Here is an 18,815-nt window from a genome sequence, read left to right on the forward strand (position 1 = left end):
ATGTGTCTGACCGCTGTGAGTCCAACTTGACACCTGCCGCATTACCCAATTTTATTCGTTCCAGCAGTCCGTGTACTTGTTAGCTACAGCTAGACTCAGCTAGGGCTCTCGAGTCATGTGGCAATCGAAGAAGCGATCTAATCTGTAGAAAGCTGCAAATATAACTAAAAAGAGATCTTGGACCCGTTCAAACCTTGCGGATATTCTTGATTGGTTTACGTCCTGGTGTACTGACAATTCTCTTACACTCTGTACTGATAATTGTAATTCCATCTCATCGATTCGTTCCAGTTTTCCTCTTATTATTGTGTTCTCTTATGTTCTCAGCGGTATTTGTGGAAATCGTGCTTTCGTCATAATGGACCTAGGTGTATGGATTAACTCTGGTCTTAATTTTTCGCGCCATAGCCATGCAGTTTTGGGCAGTGGTTGAAGAATGCTTTGTTTGCTAAAGCGTGTGGCGTGTGATTTTTCCGACCCTCTGAAGGCTGTGTCTGAAGCCTCTGTTCTGCTTCTTGGTCAGGTCATGCAGATCAGGTATTGAGCGAGTTCAGTGGTCTTTAATCAGGTTTGCTATTCGTAAACTGCTGGATGATTCGGTCTCTGTTCTTCCTCCTTACGAGTCCAGACGTCAACTGCTAGGCTTACGATCTCTGCAAGATTTTCGTTTTATAACCCAATCTTCTTTCATCGCTTCCCTTCCCATTTCTATATCCCTTCTTGTTCTCTGCGCTCTCGACCTCCTCTATTTGTCCCTAATAGATACTATGCGATTGGTAGCAAAGATCCTCTGCTTCGTGCAATGGTGCACCTCATACAATGAAGGCTTCTTCAACCTTAAGCTTCCTGAAGCTTCTGTTTGATACAAACAGATCAGTTATTTGTGTGTGGTTACTATGCTAGTGTAGAGCGGACTATTGAGACGAAAAAATGCTATAAACAGATAGGGTCATTAAAACCAGAAGTGATTTTACTATTAAAAACTAAGTTAATGATATACTTTGTCGATAACGTCAGCTTACTGTTCATGAAACGAGTGTGAGGTATCCAGAAAAGTAGTTATTGCCAAGTCCAATAAATCCTTGGGTCTCATTGTCAGGACTTCCTCGGAGCTCAAAGACCCACTCTGTCTAAAGCCCTTGATTTGTTGCTGGTTCCGATCCACTGTGGACTACACCGCCGATGTTCGGTTCCTTTTATCCCGAACCTTTTATCAGAGCGCTCTCGGGGGTCAATAGCTCGTATCACCAGTTGGACTACAAATTTTCTTCTGGATCGCTTTCGTTCTCGTCTACACGAATTCTCGTTCTTTTAATCCACTTTAACGATTCGTGTGCATTATTAACTTCTAATTGTGTTTTCGCACATCCCTTAGCAAATAATAATAATTTATGTAACCCTTGCGGCAGACAACATAAATTAAATAAATGCTCCAGAGTACTCAGGAGTCAAGATAGGGTCCTTCTTCTGGTTAAAGTTAACCACGCAAAAAAATTAACGCTAAAGAAGAGGAGAGGTGAAAGAGTTCGCCGAGCAACAATTGCATGTTCTATTTAAGCTAAGCTGGACTTTGAAACAGTCTGTCTTATCGTTAACCGTCGTATTAATTTTAACATCATTGGCATACTTAAGTAATGCTTAATTTGGAAGTGCAAACACAAGGTCATCGTTGAACAGGTCGAACAAGACGTGGCCAATATTATTACCCTGCGGAACTGCGTCCTTACGATCAGCCTCGATGACCATCGCGCGGCTGCGTAAACCACACGTCAGTTGTCAAGCGATCGATGTTGACGTTGCAATTTGTCAACAATAGTATTTCGTCGAAGTCGAGTTGTCGAAAAATCGAGGTTTCGAAATATTGTAATATTTTGTGGAAAGTTAAGGCATAAAATCAGTGTAGATTTCATTTAAAGCGTTTCATTGCAGATAATCAAGAGCAAAGACTGAACCCATCTCATACAAAATGGGATAAAATATCTGTTCAACTTGAAGTGCTTCAGATAGGATATTATTTAAAGCTTAAGCTTAACTCAGTAGAGTGAAAACTTTCTCTGTTTCGCTGTTTAATCACTTCGTACAATACTAGAGTATAGAATACTTTAAACTTTTCCCTAAGAAGTATACTTTCGTAGCAAGTACAATTATTCGTTATAAAATTTCACAAAACCAATTTGTTCCTTTCGATTTGATTCTCCCAGAACAAGAACTTCCATTGCTAAATGAAACTTTAATAGTTTTGCAGCGTCGCACAAGGAGAGGAGGACTTTTAAATCGTATTAAAATTAATCAATCGTTCAGCATGAACTTCTTCGAACGCCATTCCATCACAACAAAATAAGAAAAAAAGTCACACACACACACACACACACACACACACAGAAAGCATAGACGCGAAACATGGTCGTGATCGCACAAAACAATGGAGCTGTAGTGTGTTTTGTGTGCCTGCGAATCGGTCGAGCAAAAGTTGTTCATGTCGAGGATGGTTGCTCGTTAAAGCAGGCATCGATCGCCGTAGGAAAACTGTCCGAATCGACCTGCAAAACCATATGGTATGGGATGGGAAAACACAACGATTGCACTCACATCCGGTACGAATGTACTTCGCTTTAAATCATTTCGGAACATCCCAAACACACGAACAAATCCATCCATTGCTGATTGTATGGACTCGGTTTCGCATACGCAAACTTTGGGCACGTTCGTGGCAGGTTTATTTTGTTTTCTTGGCCTTTTTTTTTTCGCCGTAGTCGAGACAAGCGTACCATTGCTTGTCTGTCGAACCGAAAACTCTGCTCAATTTTGCAGAAGTGAATTAACTTCTTCCGTGCAGAGTGATGCAGAAGTTTTGCACCGTGCACAGTGGTCTCGTAGCTTGTCGGGATGGATCTCTGGTCTTTGCCGTTGCGATCCAATGCGGCCACAAGTTTGAACGACCTCTGCCGACAACGATCGAAGTCGGACGCTAAATAGCACATCCGGATAATTGAAATACGTTTCGAGTTTTGACCTTCTTCCCTGGGAGCATCACTCCAAAAAAAAAAAAAAAAACACACACACACACATACACACAAACGTAAAAGGCCAATTCGCTGCTAGTTAACTTTCTCCTGCTTGCTCCAAACTCCCTGGGTGTGGAGCAAGCCTTTTGCGCTTGAAGATTCCAATAAAATCTTATTTTATTGAAAGGTCGTACATGACCTGGGCATGATAATGGGTAAGGTCGGTACAAGCCGGAACCAAACCCATCCTTCGGGTTCGGGCGTTTAATAGCAGGAATCCTTTGCTCGTTGTACGATTTGATGGAAAGCTGCTGACCGTATTTGACGATTGCTGGCCCTGGTTAGGCAAAAAAAAAGCGGCCACATCCCGAAATCGCAGCAGGCACGAGCCAGTCCCACAGTGCTCCCGTAGAGTGCTGGGGACAAGGTCGCAGTGGATGGTATTCGTGGGGCAGCCGGGAAACACGCCGGCTGCCTGTGGGGTTCGCATTACTTTCATTGTTTACGAGGCAACCCTCGGGAAGGGTAGGTTACGGTTTTTGTGGGTTGAGTGATCCGAAATTCCAATTTCAGGACGATTTTGTTCGGTGCTGTCTCCGCTCGTTTGCCCCCGGGTAGGTGACCATGCATGTAAGTGAGTTGTGCAAGAAGGTGATATGGTTTTATTGTTGGGTTTTGTGAGCATCGAGACAGTGATGTCGCACCACCCGTTGTGCGGCAATCGGGTCGGAACTCCCGCTGTCTAAGTTATGCCGGCTGTGGCAAAAGGTTGCCCACACACCGTCGGTTTATGTGTGTGCGTCCAGTGGACGAAACACCTCCACGGTTCACGTTTTATGCTTTTACCATCGTACCAGGCGACAGCCACAGGACAGTCATTGGATGAAGATACTAACCACCTTACTACCACCACGAGCTACCTATCTAACTACTGTCCTTAGTCTCTCTCTCTCGCTCCCACTGTGTATGAGAGGAGTGTTGGTGGGGTTGGTTTATTGATTTTCTTCAGGGAAAATTCCTTCTCTACTTCCCTACACACACACACCCACACACAGATCCTAATTTTCACGCCACCAAACAGTGGGCCTTGTTCTTCGGCAGCACCACACAATTGGAAGTAATTCCTTCGCGCGTAACAGCAGCACCAGCTTCGGACCGGGTGGTAATCATCATGTCATTGTCAATGTACGATGGCGCCCTCGAGGACGGTGCGACGACAAATTTGTAAGCTTTTGCCAGCTTCCAGGGCTGTCGTTTGTGTTAGGGATTTTTTTTTCTTCTCTTCTCTTCTGTGTGGTGTTGTATTTATAGTTGCTGCTACTACTTCTATTGCGTGTCTGTGAATTTGTTCTTATCATATTCGGTTGGTCTTTCCTTTAGCCACTAGCCATAGGGCGACGGTTTACCATCGGTATGAAATTGCTGTAATGTGCTTTTGCTGTTATGCCAATGCTTCCACGCACCGTCAATAAAGTTTTTGCCGAACAAGCTGGTTAGGGGGGGGTTTGAATTTTGATACGTCAATTTGCTTTGCAACGCACATGTTCGACTAAATTGTTATTGACATTCGATGGGGCGATGAGGATGAGAGGATGGGCCGTATCGTTTAAACAATTTGTGCGTACATCGTTTGGGGATTCGAATGGTAAGTGTTTTTAGATTAGTTGTCGATTTTGTTTGTATGGAAGATTTATTTTTACAATTTGTTATGATGAGTACGAATATAACATTTTCAATATAGTTTTACTTTTCATGATGAACATAAGACATATTTGCTGCTTAAGGAATAGGTGGAGGGGCGTGTACTCATTGCGGTAGAATTGAATAATATATGTGCATTAGATGAAAATGTTTATCAAATATACATTATTCCTATGAATATCTAGGAACAAGTATTGTGTTTAAAATGATCCAAATTTTTGTATCTTAGGACTAGGAAACCCAACTTTTACTTTGAATGAAATACAACTAGAAGAAAAAGCTTTTATGATTTCTTAAAGAGGCCCAGCCTACAAAAGGGGGAAACACACTGAAATGCTCGAAATATTGCGCCATTTCAGTCCTCAATGCCGCCTATAAGACCTTGTCCCAGATTTTTTTCTGCAGACTAGCCCCCCTTGCTACAGATTTTGTCGGCAGCTACTAAGCTGGGTTTGTTGGACACAAATCCACCACCGACTAAATCTTCACTCTTCGGCAGATCCTCCAGAAGTGCCGAGAGTGCCAGATCCCTACGCACCACCTGTTTATCGACTTGAAGGTGGCCTACGATACCACAGATCGAAATGAGCTATGGAACATAATGCAGCGGCACCACCTTCCGAAAACCGACTTTAACGTGAAGCAGCAAGAATTGGATTGATGATCAATGCGACGAAGACGAAATACCTGCTCGCCGGAGGCTCTGATCTGATGACAGAGCCCGAGTGGGAGGCAGCGTGTTAGTCGACGACGACAACCTCGAGGTAGTAGAGGAGTTCTGGTATCTTGGGACTGTCGTAACTTCGGAAAACGATGTCAGCAGCGAAATCAGGAGACGCATTGTGCAGAGGAATCGTGCCTTCTACGGCCTTCACCGTCTGCTAAAATCCAGAAGACTTCAAGACTGCACGAAATGTGAGATATATCGCACACTGTTTTGCCCGGTGGTCCTATATGGCCACGAGTCTTGGACCATACGAGCGAAGGATGCAAACGCTCTTGGCGTGTTTGAGCGTCACATCCTCCGGACCATCTTTGGCGGTGTGTTCGAGCAAGGAGTGTGGAGAGAATTTGATCCTTATGGTAGCAAAGACCGGCAGGATACGATGGCTGGGGCATGTTATGAGGATGCCGGACTCATGCCTCGCCAAGAAGGTATTCGTCAACGACCCCGAGGCGTCGAGGCACAGTGAGTTCGTTGGCTGGATTAGATGGGATTGAGTGCCTACATGGATGGGAAGCTGCAGCCAGGGATCGAGTTTCCTGGAAATCTATTGAGACTTTTTGTCGGTGGATTTTGGAACGATGAACAGCGTATTGCAACGCAAAATACTCACAAAAAGGTGATTATATATAACCGACTGACGTATTTCTTGTAATATATCTGTAAGACAATATATAATATGCAATAAATAACATCGTTTAACAATATTATGTGTTTCAGACCATAAAAAATATATTTTTGGTAACCACCAGTCTTTTTGACAGGTCGAGGTAGAGTTGCATGCGCCAAAATTTTGGTAGTTCTAGTGTTTAACATTTTTCGCGTTTTCGAAAAAGTGCGACATAGGTTAGCTATGAACATCAACTGTCCTTTTCAGCTGTAAAAGTGTCCCGAAAGTGAAGTTCATCTTGCTAATCACCGGCCAGTTAACAAATAATGGTGGCTCGGAGATGAGAATTGCATTCTGTATCCTTGCATTGCATTCTGTATGTATTTTATGCAAGATTTGCTATCCACCTACGGATATAACCAAGTCAAGGAGGACAGATACACCCAATTTAAGGAGGACACCAATGGTAGGCCGAACTTGAATACAGGAATCTATACAATACAGGAAATATTGTAAATATAAACAACGAGTGCTGGACTATGCTGCTGGAGGACGCCAATGTACTCGCCATTATCGAACGGCGGATGCTAAGGACTGTCTTTGGTGGTGTACGAGAAGGGCGTGTGGCGAAGGAGAATTAACCGCGAGCTAGCTGAACTGTTTGGCGGTGCGGATATCCTGACGGTAGTCAAATCCGGTAGGATACTGTGGCTGGGGCATGTCCAAGAACCAAGAAGGTTCTCGTTAGCGCCTGTACGGCACGAGGCGTAGAGTGAACTCGTTGGATCAAGTGGAGTCAAACCTGTCGGAGATCGGATGCAACCGTGGATGAAGGAATGCAGCCTTAGACCGAGTTTCCTGGAAACTGATTGGTGACCTGACCATATCTAAGCGACGTGCTCAACCCAAGGTCAGGCAGGTCAAAAAGTAGAAGAAGAATCAAGATTTTGCTGTTATAAAAATTTTATCACAAATATTCTAAAAAGCTAGGATTTGGAATTTGGTGGACGTTTCCCAAACATTCTTGACACAAAGAATACATGCGCGAACTTGTAATCCTTATCGAATCATTACAAAATTACAACAAAACATTCAAGCGACTCGTACCGTCGCTCTACATTTATTCCCGCTTCCCGCACCAATGCTGGAAATGTCAAATTAACCTTGATTGAATATTCAATTTAAGCGTTCGAAATAAAACACAAATACCCCGCTGTAAACCGAACAGTCTGCATAAAACCATTTACTGCTACACAGTTTTCAAATGTCATTGCCCGGTGGCAAAAAAACTCGAACAAAACCGTAAATCGTTGCACGAAAATTTGTGTCCCTTTATTTGTGCTATCACTCACTTATCGGTGTGCTGTGAAGGCCATTCGTTTCTTGCTGCTTTGTTCCATTCAGCCGGCAACCCAGCTTGTTACGATCGCAATTACTCACGCACGTCTTTAAGGCTTTTTTTTTTGGGGATGCGTTGGGGATCTTTTTTTTTATTTCCATCCTTTTATGTCATCTGGGATGCTTCCGTTTTTGAGGGGGTTTTCTTTTTAGTGAGGAATTGATTGTCAACGAACAAGTAGGGGAAGGAAGCAGCACCGCATTACAATAGCGATAAGAATGAAAGGGAAAGGTACCACGGTTGGGAGGTCTTTCTAGTGAAGAAATCAGCGTTTGATTTCTCACAGAGGAAGTGGTTAATTCGCATGTCCGTGTCATTGAACCGTTTCATTGGATCCTTGCTTTGAGGGGGACGAAAAAAAAGGATTGACAATTTGATTGTGTCTCAAAAGGTAGCAATAAAAAAGGACACTCACCCCCCCGGACTGTTGGCAGAAGTGGGTTAATTTGACTAATTCCGGATAGCTTTCAGGGTACCGTGCGTCAATTGGCTAGATCGGTATGTGTAGGTACTTGTTAGCTGTTGGAAAAAAAAAATGGAAACAAGCAAAACAAAACTGTCCATCCACGCTTATCCGTCACTGTATCGTAAACAACGTTGATAATGAAGATGATGATGCTAAAACACTATGATTGATAGGGAAGCAATGAATCAGATTATGTCAGGCGCTACGGGTACGCTCGATATTCGCCCGAGCACTAGACAAAGACCGAAAGCAATGTCGAACCATACTCTTCATCCCTGGCGCTTTGAACGGTTTGATATGATTTGAGGTGACCACAAAGTGCTCTCGCTCGCACGTTGACGAGCAAAGACTGGATCCCACAAATCGAGGAATCTTCAAACAATCCCCGGCCCGCCCGATTTGGCTGACCTTTTATTTACGTTTATTGAACGCTGTGCCCGGGAGCATGGGAAGTTGGAACGCTTTTAATCCATTATTTACGGACCATTTGCGCCGATTCCGACGGGTCATTACCGTTAACATAAACGTCAAGTTGACAACAGTTGACGATGGCGTCACCGGTGTGCCCGGTACGTCCGGGTGGTCTTTGCTTGGTTGGTTGGTTGGCTGGTGGTCGAATCATCAAAGGCTGATCGGTTTGGTTCGGTGCGTCCCCATTAGGGGTGGTTAGGGCATGCAATGCCAGTGGTCAGTAGCCCATAAAAAAAAAACCGACGTACACCACAGTGGTCGTCTAGGTCGGGCTATTCATTCAAAAAAGGGACCTCACTAGTACCGAGCCGCACCCCGGATGGGATCGACACACTAGTTTGGTCATCAAAAGTTTCTCTGTTCGATGAACGCTAGGCCTGGCATCCGAAATCGTGGCAAAAAGGATAAATTTGTTCTTCCTTTCCTGCGCTGCTCGCCGACCGTTTTGCTTTGGCTAATGTCATTTTCCTCCAATTTATTCACTGTGATGTGCATGAACGAACCACGTGGGAAGCATTTATGTGCGGGGTCCGCGTGGAAATGTCTTCATTCGCTATTCCAAAATCACTTCCGAAAGTGTGTGCTGTCCGCACGGCGCATACATACGTACCCACGCACCCGATGTGTAACTCAGAAGGAGCGAAACACTAATGCCTTCTCCACAATGCTCGGTAACGCTTTGAGCGAGACGGCGAAGACGGTACCGATAGCAGCACCTTCCGGTGATTGATGACCGGATATAAAACACTAATTTTATCAAATAAATCACACATTATATCTTCCACACGGTGAGGTAGGAGGGCGCTATTCTACGCGAGCGAAGGCACTGTCGCCTTGACACGTCGTCTTGCGTTGCTCCGTTTGGTTACGGCGTTCGTTACAGGATTGTTTCAGTGTTTTTTTTTTGTGCCATCTCCATTTTTACTTCCACCCTTGTGATAGTGCCTCGCCCAGTACTGACAGCTGGCAAGTTTTCCCACGTTCACAATACTATGTGCCAACTACTGCTAGCTTCCAGCATGAACCGGCAACCGGCGAACATTAGTTAGTTTGTGCACAAACTAACGCTCCACTCCACATTGCCTTGGTCACGATACATAGTAGTTTGCTCGATCATGGTGGCTTCCGATTTGGAGCGTTGAAGTGTTTGCGAAATAGAATGGATTCACTCACATACACACTAGCGTACGGGCTCATGATTTAGCTCGAGTCTATGTAGGAAGTAACGCATAAGGAAGCACCCGTACATGGCCTACCCGTGAACGAATGCTTTGCCGAGCGAATTTATGACTTATGCTCGGTGCCAAGTGTGCCGCCAAACCCGGAAACGATGCACGGGCACGTGGTGAGTCCGTTGAAAGTATGCCATTTTTTATCGTGCGTTGTGCGCAATGGGCAAATGCCTGGCGAATGGTTTTTCTTTTTTTGATATTTGTTTATTTTTTTTTTTTTAGGGGGAAATTGTTGGATTAGTACGTGAAGCCATGCAAGATGAATTGATCAGAGATGAGCTTATCAATTAGAGGCTAGTGAAAGCTGAAGGGAAGTTTTATTTGATATTCGACGAATGTGGTAAAGGGTTTGATGGAAATGGATTGACTCGAAAGTAAATGTTGCAGTACCCTAAGCTTGGTTGAACAGTTTAAGTTGTGAACTGCATTTTGCAGCTTTATAACTTAGTTATATTTATGTCCGGTAATGATGCTTTTTCTCACCCTCTGTCTTCGTGATCGTCTTTCATTGGAAACGTGCCACTCTCTGTATTGTTATAATGAATCGCTTCTTTCTTTTTCAGATGATTCAATCGCTCCTATGACTCCTATATTGTTTTCAACTCCTCCATCAATTCCTTCCGGTCTCGTGTTCTTTCCTCTCTTTGTGTTGTTTTAGTTTAGTTCTAATTCTCTTCCTATTTGAAGCTTTAAACTGTCTTTATTTTGCTTTTGTTCAATAATATAACATAAGTCACTGGTTGTAGTTTGTTTTTAAGTTTTATCATTGTTAAGCCTTACGGCAGACACATTTTCTGATGCTTTATGCTTTACGCTGTAGTCATCGAACGTATAAACGTTGTGTCAGGAACCTTGGAGTGCTCCTTGAAGCTGAACTTTTATGACCGATTGGAGCACATAGTCACGAGGGGCAAACAGCTTATTGGTCTGTTAAAGCGTCTGGTGCAAACCAGACTTACGAAAGCGACGCAGAGAGGAGACCATGGAACGCTGGCAACAACAGTGGACAGCCGGAGCAGAGCAGCAGGGATCGCCGGTGATGAAGACGAGGAGACTTATCCCGGACATTATGTCCTGCGTAAATCGTAAGCACGGAGAAATCCATTTTTATCTACCTCAACTCTTTACAGGACATGGATTTCTTCGGAGCTACTTCGTCGAGAAAGTCATCCTCGACGGCTCGCCAAACTGTCCGGTGTGTGAACACGACGTGGAAGATGTCGACCACGTAATGTTCCACTGTCCACGGTTTGCTCGGATCCAACAAGAGAAGCAGCAGCAGAGCCACACCCGCCTGACGATGGACAATCTGGCGGCGGAAATGTGTGCCAACCGCGACACCTGGGAAGCAGTCCGGACTGCCGCTCGGACCATCTTCAGAAACCTCCAAGTGAGGTGGAATGAGGAAAGTCCACCAACGGCAAGACGGAGGCGACAACAACGACGGCGGAACACGGAACAACCAAGGTAGCAATAGCTGCCGCCGTAACCGCCCACAAAGGACTATAACGACAACTGAAGCAGCAGCAGCAGCGACGAGTAACCAGACCAGCAGCAGGAGCTTAGACCCAACCGGGCTACGGACGGACGGGTCTGAGCAGCAGCAGCGGAAAGGAAGGCACGAAGCAGCAGCAGCAGCTAAGACAACAAGGACGAATGACGCAGCAACCGCGCGTCAACGGGATGAGTGCATTGCACAAACGAACCTGCATGGAGTACTAAGCACATCAGCGCATCGGCAGGTTTCGGATCAGGTCAAGGAGTGGTTTAGTTGGGTCGCATCGGCTGCCGGGTCCGCTTAACGGGCCCAGCGTCACGATGAATGCCACCTACCCCCATCTTGAGGGTTGGTCTGTAGCCGCAGACCACCTTCCGAGATGGGGACCTTTTGAAGGTTCCCTCCCCGTTAACAAAAAAAAAGCGTCTGGTGCAAGATATAGAGTCTTAGAGTACGCATCCGTAGTGTGAAGGCCTACTGCTGCTCGGTCTCTGGCGCAAAAATTCCCCAAATTCGTTCTACGTTTCAGGACTCTACTTTAGTAAATTATAGCGGTCGCTGAGCGCTACTCGGGCTAAATACGTTGCAGGCACGCTGCTGTAACACGCAGAGATCTTTTGCAGCGAGCGTTTCGGACAATCGACTTGCCGGCTCTACTTTATGCAATTAGTCTTTACGTCCCGGCAAGAACCCTCCAAGCTAGTAGACTTTCAAACGTTGAGGATAGAGAGTACTCGTTTCGGTTCCTCAGACCCTTTCATGTTAATGTCTGACCGGTATGAGCCCAACTTGACCCGTGCCGCATAGCTCAATTTTATTCGTTCCGTGAGTCCGTGTACTTGTTAGCGTCTTTGTCTTAGTCAGCCATTTGTATTTTGTATTATAAAATAAGATAGCTTCAGGTGCTTTAACAGGCCCTCAAGATTGAAATGATAAATAAATGACCAAAATTAACAAAATATACAAACTATATTATCGAACAGCTGGTGAAACGGTGAACGGTGAAACGTTGGAATGGTTGACCACTCAAGGAACTATAGTATAAACCCGCTGGTGCAATTGTTTTTAAGTTTTCTTGAAGTATTATTTGTTCATTAGAGCTGCCTTTGATGAAAGCTTGACCTAAAAACAGGGAGTTTCAAGGAAAATCTAACTGTCACACATCAAAACTACTCACAAAAGACGTAAAAATTTGACTGACTGACGTCGCTGGCCGGGTAATGTAGGATTACACTGCAGGATCAGGTATTGAAGTCTATCAAGATCGTTGGCACCAATTGAATATCGAGATACGTGGTATAACAAAACAAAACACAAGACAAGCAGCAACAATCTTCAACTGTAATAATAGTAGCTGATAAAAAATGGTTCGTTAAAATTGATTATACCAAACAAACAACTCGTGGTTCAAAGTATCATAAAGCTTGCGTTCTATAAAGCTATAAATTTCCCACTGGCCAGACATTTATTTTCTCCGGATAGGTTAAAGGAAAAAAAAACCTTTGCAAATATTTCACCAGCTTGGCCCACAGCCAAACTCCAAGGATCGAAATTACTGCACTGACCCGTATCGTTGCAATTTTCCGACCCCTTTCCTACGCGCTATTTTAAGCAAAAGATCCCTAGTGTAGTTTATTCTGGTGCGGTTACTTACACTTGACTTGCAGGGTGATATTAATCATCGCCGACCCTTGGGAATTGACGGCTTCGCACGTGTACACGCCGGCATCCGAGCGCTTCAGCTTGGTAATGTTAAGGATCGGTCCCTCCGAGACGATTCTCGGCACACCTGGTGGTTGCGAGATTTTTGTTTTGTGTTCCAAGGGCCCAGTTCGAGTGCGGCGAGAAAGTAAGGAAGAGAACATGCGGTAGAAAAACGAACAGATTTGGGATTAATCGGACAGATTATCTTAATGGACCTGCGGTCACGTTTGCTGTGTGCTGTGCATGAGATTGAAGGTCGAATAAATCCAAAACTGCTGGAACGAACTTCGATGCCAATCGGACGTTGTAATACAGTCAGCGGAGACGCATGCGAACGACATCCGATGGCAGGATAATGTTGTGAGATTGAGGTTAACCGGCTAGAATTGGGGGGAGAAAAGGGCGGTTTTGTGCATCAACCTTACCGGACGATGCTATCCGTTGTCCGTTGTCCTTGGTCCAGGTGTAGGCGATCGAGGAGGGATTACCGGTCGCGACCAGGGCAACGGTAAGTGGTGCACCTTCCACTCCGCTCACGGTTGTTTCGGCCGGCGGTGAGAACTGGGGCTCATCTGCAAGTACAAGCAGCGCAGAGAAATATGCACACCGTTACAACATCGCTACAGGGTGCTATAGGGAGAGTGGTTGCTGCCGTCTGATGCCGTGATCGAATGGATTCGGCAATTGGATTTCGCAACCCGGAGCGTTTGGCGCAAAACCGTGGCACCGGGTGCAAACATATACACTCGGACATACTTACACAGCACCGGTAAACTGACAGCCACATTGACGCTACGCTGCAGCATCTCGTTCGTACTTTGGCAGGTGTATACGTGGCCATCCATATCCTGCGTGATGTTCAGCTTCAGCTCGAGCGAAGACACGGTACCGCCCCACAGTCCCGCTTTCGAGGAGCTGTTCGTACCTGCGAGTAAACGAGAACATACGGAAGCCATGATGTTCGATTCTAATTCAGCTAGCGAAGAGACGGCGGTTTGGGGCATTTGGTTTTTTTGTAGGGTAGGGGGGGCCAAAAAGAACGAACTCTATACATATGATGGGCGAACGATGGTGACGGTGGTAGTGGTTGGTTGATGTACACGCCCTGGGGACGATGACTGGAAATGAGTTCCGTAAATTCTTGTCAAATTCCATTATCATCACCGTATCAACGGTGTTTGCCGTGGCTGGGCGGATGAAGATGTAGGTTTTTGCGGGTTTGTGCTAAGCTTTTGTGTAGGTGTAGTATCTGTTGCTTGCTTGTACAGTGCGGCTGCTCTTAACATGCAAATCCCGCAAAAACCCCCGGATGTTGTTGTAAGGATTCTATCACCACACATGCCTGTTGTCGGGGTTGAGGTGTGTTCGCTTCTTTTTGATGAAAGGTATTAATTTTCCCGTCGTATGTTGTACGTTGTGGATGATTACTGTTCATTCACGTCAATCAGTACGTCTAATCCGTTTATTTACAGCAACGATTGTTTAAGGAAGTTGTTTGCAGTTGTAGGAATATGGGAGGGTACCAAAAGTCACTGCCACGTGTTGAAAATTCCACGAACACATATCAGTGCGTCACACGTATTAGACAGACGAAGAAAACGGAGCCGATCTTCACAAGGTAGAACCGGGTTTCAAATCTCATCCGGATGGTTCCCCCACAGTGACAAGTTGACTAACCAACTACGTAGAATCAGCAAGTTTAGTAAGCTATTCAATTGCTGGCATATCCTCCGTGGTATTTAAGTCAATTAGAAGAAAAAGATAGCTACAAATTACACTCGCTTTGATTCAGGGGAGGGACACATCGTCCAATATCAGTTAGGAAACTGGCATTAATTTTGTTTTTGGTGATGTTTGTAAGAAGAAACGAGAAATGATGGTATTTAACCACCACAAAATTGTAATCCAGGCTGCTACCCATCATTTAAAGACGTTGAAACATTCGATGGCCTTCTCAGTTTCTGTTGCACACAACACATTGGTCGGAAGAAATCTGAGACTTGTTAGAAGTTTTTATCATCTTACAAAAGTGAGAAGCTCTTGTAGCACACGAAGTCAGCATGCGTTCCAAGTTCTTTGCTTAGGAGTAATACTTTCTTGACAATATTCTTTCAAAGATCAACTGTACCTCGACTGTATGATATCAATTCATGACAAAGCAATAATTTGCTCTTACTTTAAAGACAAGATTTTGCTGACTACGAACAAGTAGGTTAGTTGATTCAACTAAGATTCAAAATTGCCAATGTTTTTGGAAAAAAATTTCACAAATTTACATTCATTCTTATTGAATCTATGGTTTTCATTGTATCGTTGATATTACATTTATGGAGATATACTCGAGGTTAGGTGACGTTTGCATTTAAAAAAATAGAACAAAATCGCCCAACTTTCATGGGTTTCGTCGATGTAGCTAAATACGCAGCAAGAAGCCTATTAACCCATGAGTCAGTAGATAAAATTTGACAGCTTTATCAGAAGAACTCTAACCGTGAAGGTAAAAATAGTGAAGGAACTTCGCTCAGAAGAAGGCTCGATCAAGGAACGGTAGCCCACCGCATCGAAAACGGATATCGTGCGGTTCTTTGAGGACGCCGGATACGGCCATTGGCACTATTGGATAACAATCAGGCCTTCGAAGGAAAGCCATGTTCCGGCCGTCCGACTAACCCGAACGACAAAATGCTACAAAGAAAGCTGTAGAGGAAAACCGAAGGAAAATCTGGGAATATGTACATGTCAGGAAGGGAAAGTCGTGACCACTTCAGATGGGTAAGATGATAAACACGATTTTCCCGGCGAAATGCGACGAAAACTTGGTGATGGACGATGAGGCCTATATCACCTTGGGGGGCTATTACTTTCAGGGCACTTCGTATTTTTCTTCGTCAAAGCAGGGAGGGGGCTCCGAGGTGAAGTTCATTCGAAACTCCAAGTTCTTCAAGAAGCTACTGATGTGTTTGACAATTAGCGAGAAAGGGATGTCAAAACCGCTCTTTTTTCGCTTCGATTCGACCATTTATTTACAATTGAATATGACGGTCCAGTGCCGTATTGTCTTCGATTCGACCATGATTGGGGACATTTTTAGTACAAAATGTCTGCCAGAGTTTACGTCGTTTATAGAGAAATACCATAACGGCAAAGACACAGTGTTTTGGCCGGATCTGGCGTCGGCCCACTCCTTCTCATCTTTGGAGGAGATGGTGGCTGAACATCGATATGGGGCCTAAGTCGGTTACTTCACCAAACATTCTTCAGCTTGAACTTGAACCTTGCGATATAATCCAATAAATTAGTCGCGAAGACTGACGAGGAATTAAAACACTAAAATTTATGTTGTCCACCATGGCGAATGTTCCAGTCAACTGTTGGGACGGCTTCAGTTAACGGCTCAGATTTAAGTTCATTGTTTATTCTCATGTCAGAAAAACAAGTTTGATACTGAAAACAACAAACCGCTTGCTTTCAAATTTGCAATTCTACAAAATTGAACACATTCGATTCTGATTTCTTACTGCAGCAGCGTATCAATTCGCGGAATCGATTCGGCAAAATTTTACGCATATCCAATCCGCGGTGTATGCAAAACTGCCACATTATGATGCTCATTGCTGCGAGAAATGTATTTCCCTACTCGTGTACAACACATTTTCCATTTTCCGGCTGCGGATTACATTCTAGTCTGGGAAACTTGTGTGTTTATTTCGTGAGCAGTTGGCAAAGGACTTACCTTCCAGTACGGTTCCTTCGTGCCGCCAGACCAACTTTGCCGGTGGATTACTGGAGCTCGAGTCACATATCAGCGTCGCTTCGATGCCGGGTCGCAGCTCCGCCGGTTCGATCCGTATCTTGGCCGTCTCGGGAGCGACTGAGAGCATTTTGGAAGGGAACAGAAATAAAATAAGATTGTAAAGATAAACAGCGCAGTGGAATTGGAGAGGAAGAAAGAATAACCGCGTGAACGCGTTGAGCATTCGGTGGAAATCCGCATCCGAACCGTTACTTACAGTGTACGGTCAGAACTTTCGTCTCGAAGAGCGGAATCTCGGTGGCCGAATTGTGGGCTTCGCACCGGTACTGTGCCTGATTGTCAGTTACGTTCGCCACTACCGACAGCTCGGCAGAAACCGACTGGTCTGTCGTTTTGCTTACGGATTTGATCTGAAAGTAATGCCCCCGAAAATCCCCGTGAGGGAAGAGCAAAGAAAAGAAGCAAAGAAAAAGAAGGAAATAAGTATTGAAAGAAAGAAAATCGATACGAGCTTTCAGCTAACGCCCGGGAAGCTGATCTGCTGTTGGAGGTTCATAAAAATTCATGATGTTCACGAGTTGTGAGTTTACATACTTCTTCCAGCAGACAGTGCGTTGGGGGAGCTGTGGTTCCTTATATCGATAAGAAAACTAACAACGAATGGAAGGTGTATCGATGGTATCAAGTGAACTTTATATTTTTCTCCACCACAACTGGTAAAAAGAGCTGTGAAGTTTGGAGTAAAGTCACGCCAACCTCACCACACCGCGCGTGGAAGCTCAATGAATTTTGAATTAGTTATGAACATATGAAACGATATTAATAAAAGCCCCGGATATGAGCTGCACCGAAGGCGATGAAGCTGACATGCTAAAGTGTGGCGTACACGAGCCTTAGCGAGCACGACATGATTAGACAATCGTGTCAGCAAAGGGTAACGCGACGATGCCGGTGAGATGAAAATTGTGTGAACTCGTCCGGTCCGTCTGCCGCCGGTGTCGTACGAAATTGCGATGTGAGCAAAAGTGAGCACAAGTTACGGCGATGTCATCAACGAACGTAGCTGACAGGCAGTCTGGTGTCAGCTTACAAGGGTATTATCGTCGAATCATATGTGCTTCTGGGTAAGTGAATGACGGAACATGCAGGCTCACGCGCCAAAGAAGAATCGTTGATACGATCTGTAAGTTTTCACATACTTCGTGGGTGAATCGTTGTTTACCTTACGTTGGATCTGGAGGTCGGTGCATAGTTCACGGAGTGATACATTTTTAAACAGGTTCAATAACTTTACCGGGCATTAGGAAGTGGGATAGAACGGTCGAAAGGTGTTGGCCGAAGAGTTTTTTAATCAATTTAAAAAGTGTCTGCCAAATGTTACTTTTCCTTCAATGTAGTTATGGAAGGTTTCTAATTTTACATTACTAGGAATTATGTATACTTAATGTTACGTTCAAATTTGAAAGTTATTACGCTAAGTCGTCTCTTGGGTCATCGAAGCCGGAAAGTATGAAATGACCTTTTGGAAAGTTGTTTCCTTGCTTCTGAAGTTGTTCTTGAGTCCTTGAAGGTGGCAGGAACAAGTTAATAAAACTTATTGATCCTAGACAGTCAGTGACCTCAAGTAAGTGTTGAATATGATATGATATGATTGATAAAAAATAACAGGTACACTTCCTCATGGTAAAGTTTTATAGGAGAGCGATTGCTGGAGAGTAATACTTTGTTTCTTGTTTCTCATACAGATTAGGTGTTTTTCTATGCAGTCTTCAAGCCGAGGTGTGCCACAAACGTGGCAAAGGTTGGACAGGACCGTCTACATGAATGCAGAACTTACTTAGCGACAAGTAATTCAAGTTTAAAAAAAGGGACGCCTCAGTATCTTTTACACGAAGAGACCGAAACAACGACGTGCTGGCTAAGCGACGCTATATTCGTCCAGGAACGAATGTCCTTAAGTTATGCGTTGAAAAACCAGTTGTAGGCATTTTTTGCAAGGAAACAAACCTCCCTGATTTATGAATAAGTACTACACGGTTGTATCCTCGAGCGCAAAAGCTGTGTCACGGATCTTGAGGTGATCCTTGACCACAAGCTTGAGCGTGACATTGATAATCTGGTCTTGGCTAAGATGCTGTATCGCTCCCTGGTTCGATCTGTGGTGGAACGGCCTTTCGCCAATTGACAAAACTGGAATCGATAAAGCGTAGATTTTCGAGGTTTGCTTAGCGTTCCAGAGAAACCCAGCCAA

The 18,815-nt window shown here is 44.5% G+C and overlaps 2 protein-coding genes across 2 annotated transcripts in view; one reads left to right on the forward strand and one right to left on the reverse strand.

The window, feature by feature from the left end:
* LOC126568830 (serine/threonine-protein kinase ULK2) overlaps window positions 1–18,815 on the forward strand; it is a 373,161-nt gene that overhangs the window by 269,494 nt on the left and 84,852 nt on the right. The window lies entirely within an intron of this gene.
* LOC126556493 (nephrin-like) overlaps window positions 1–18,815 on the reverse strand; it is a 317,497-nt gene that overhangs the window by 14,109 nt on the left and 284,573 nt on the right. The window contains exons 11-15 of the mRNA XM_050211757.1: window positions 16,821–16,974; window positions 16,544–16,681; window positions 13,571–13,735; window positions 13,236–13,382; window positions 12,761–12,895 (exon numbers count right to left, since the gene is read on the reverse strand). Coding sequence (XP_050067714.1) covers window positions 12,761–12,895; window positions 13,236–13,382; window positions 13,571–13,735; window positions 16,544–16,681; window positions 16,821–16,974 — 739 coding nt within the window. The remainder of the gene's footprint in view (window positions 1–12,760; window positions 12,896–13,235; window positions 13,383–13,570; window positions 13,736–16,543; window positions 16,682–16,820; window positions 16,975–18,815) is intronic.

The sequence above is a fragment of the Anopheles maculipalpis genome, chromosome 2RL (genome assembly GCF_943734695.1).
Source record: "Anopheles maculipalpis chromosome 2RL, idAnoMacuDA_375_x, whole genome shotgun sequence".
Lineage (NCBI taxonomy): Eukaryota > Metazoa > Arthropoda > Insecta > Diptera > Culicidae > Anopheles > Anopheles maculipalpis.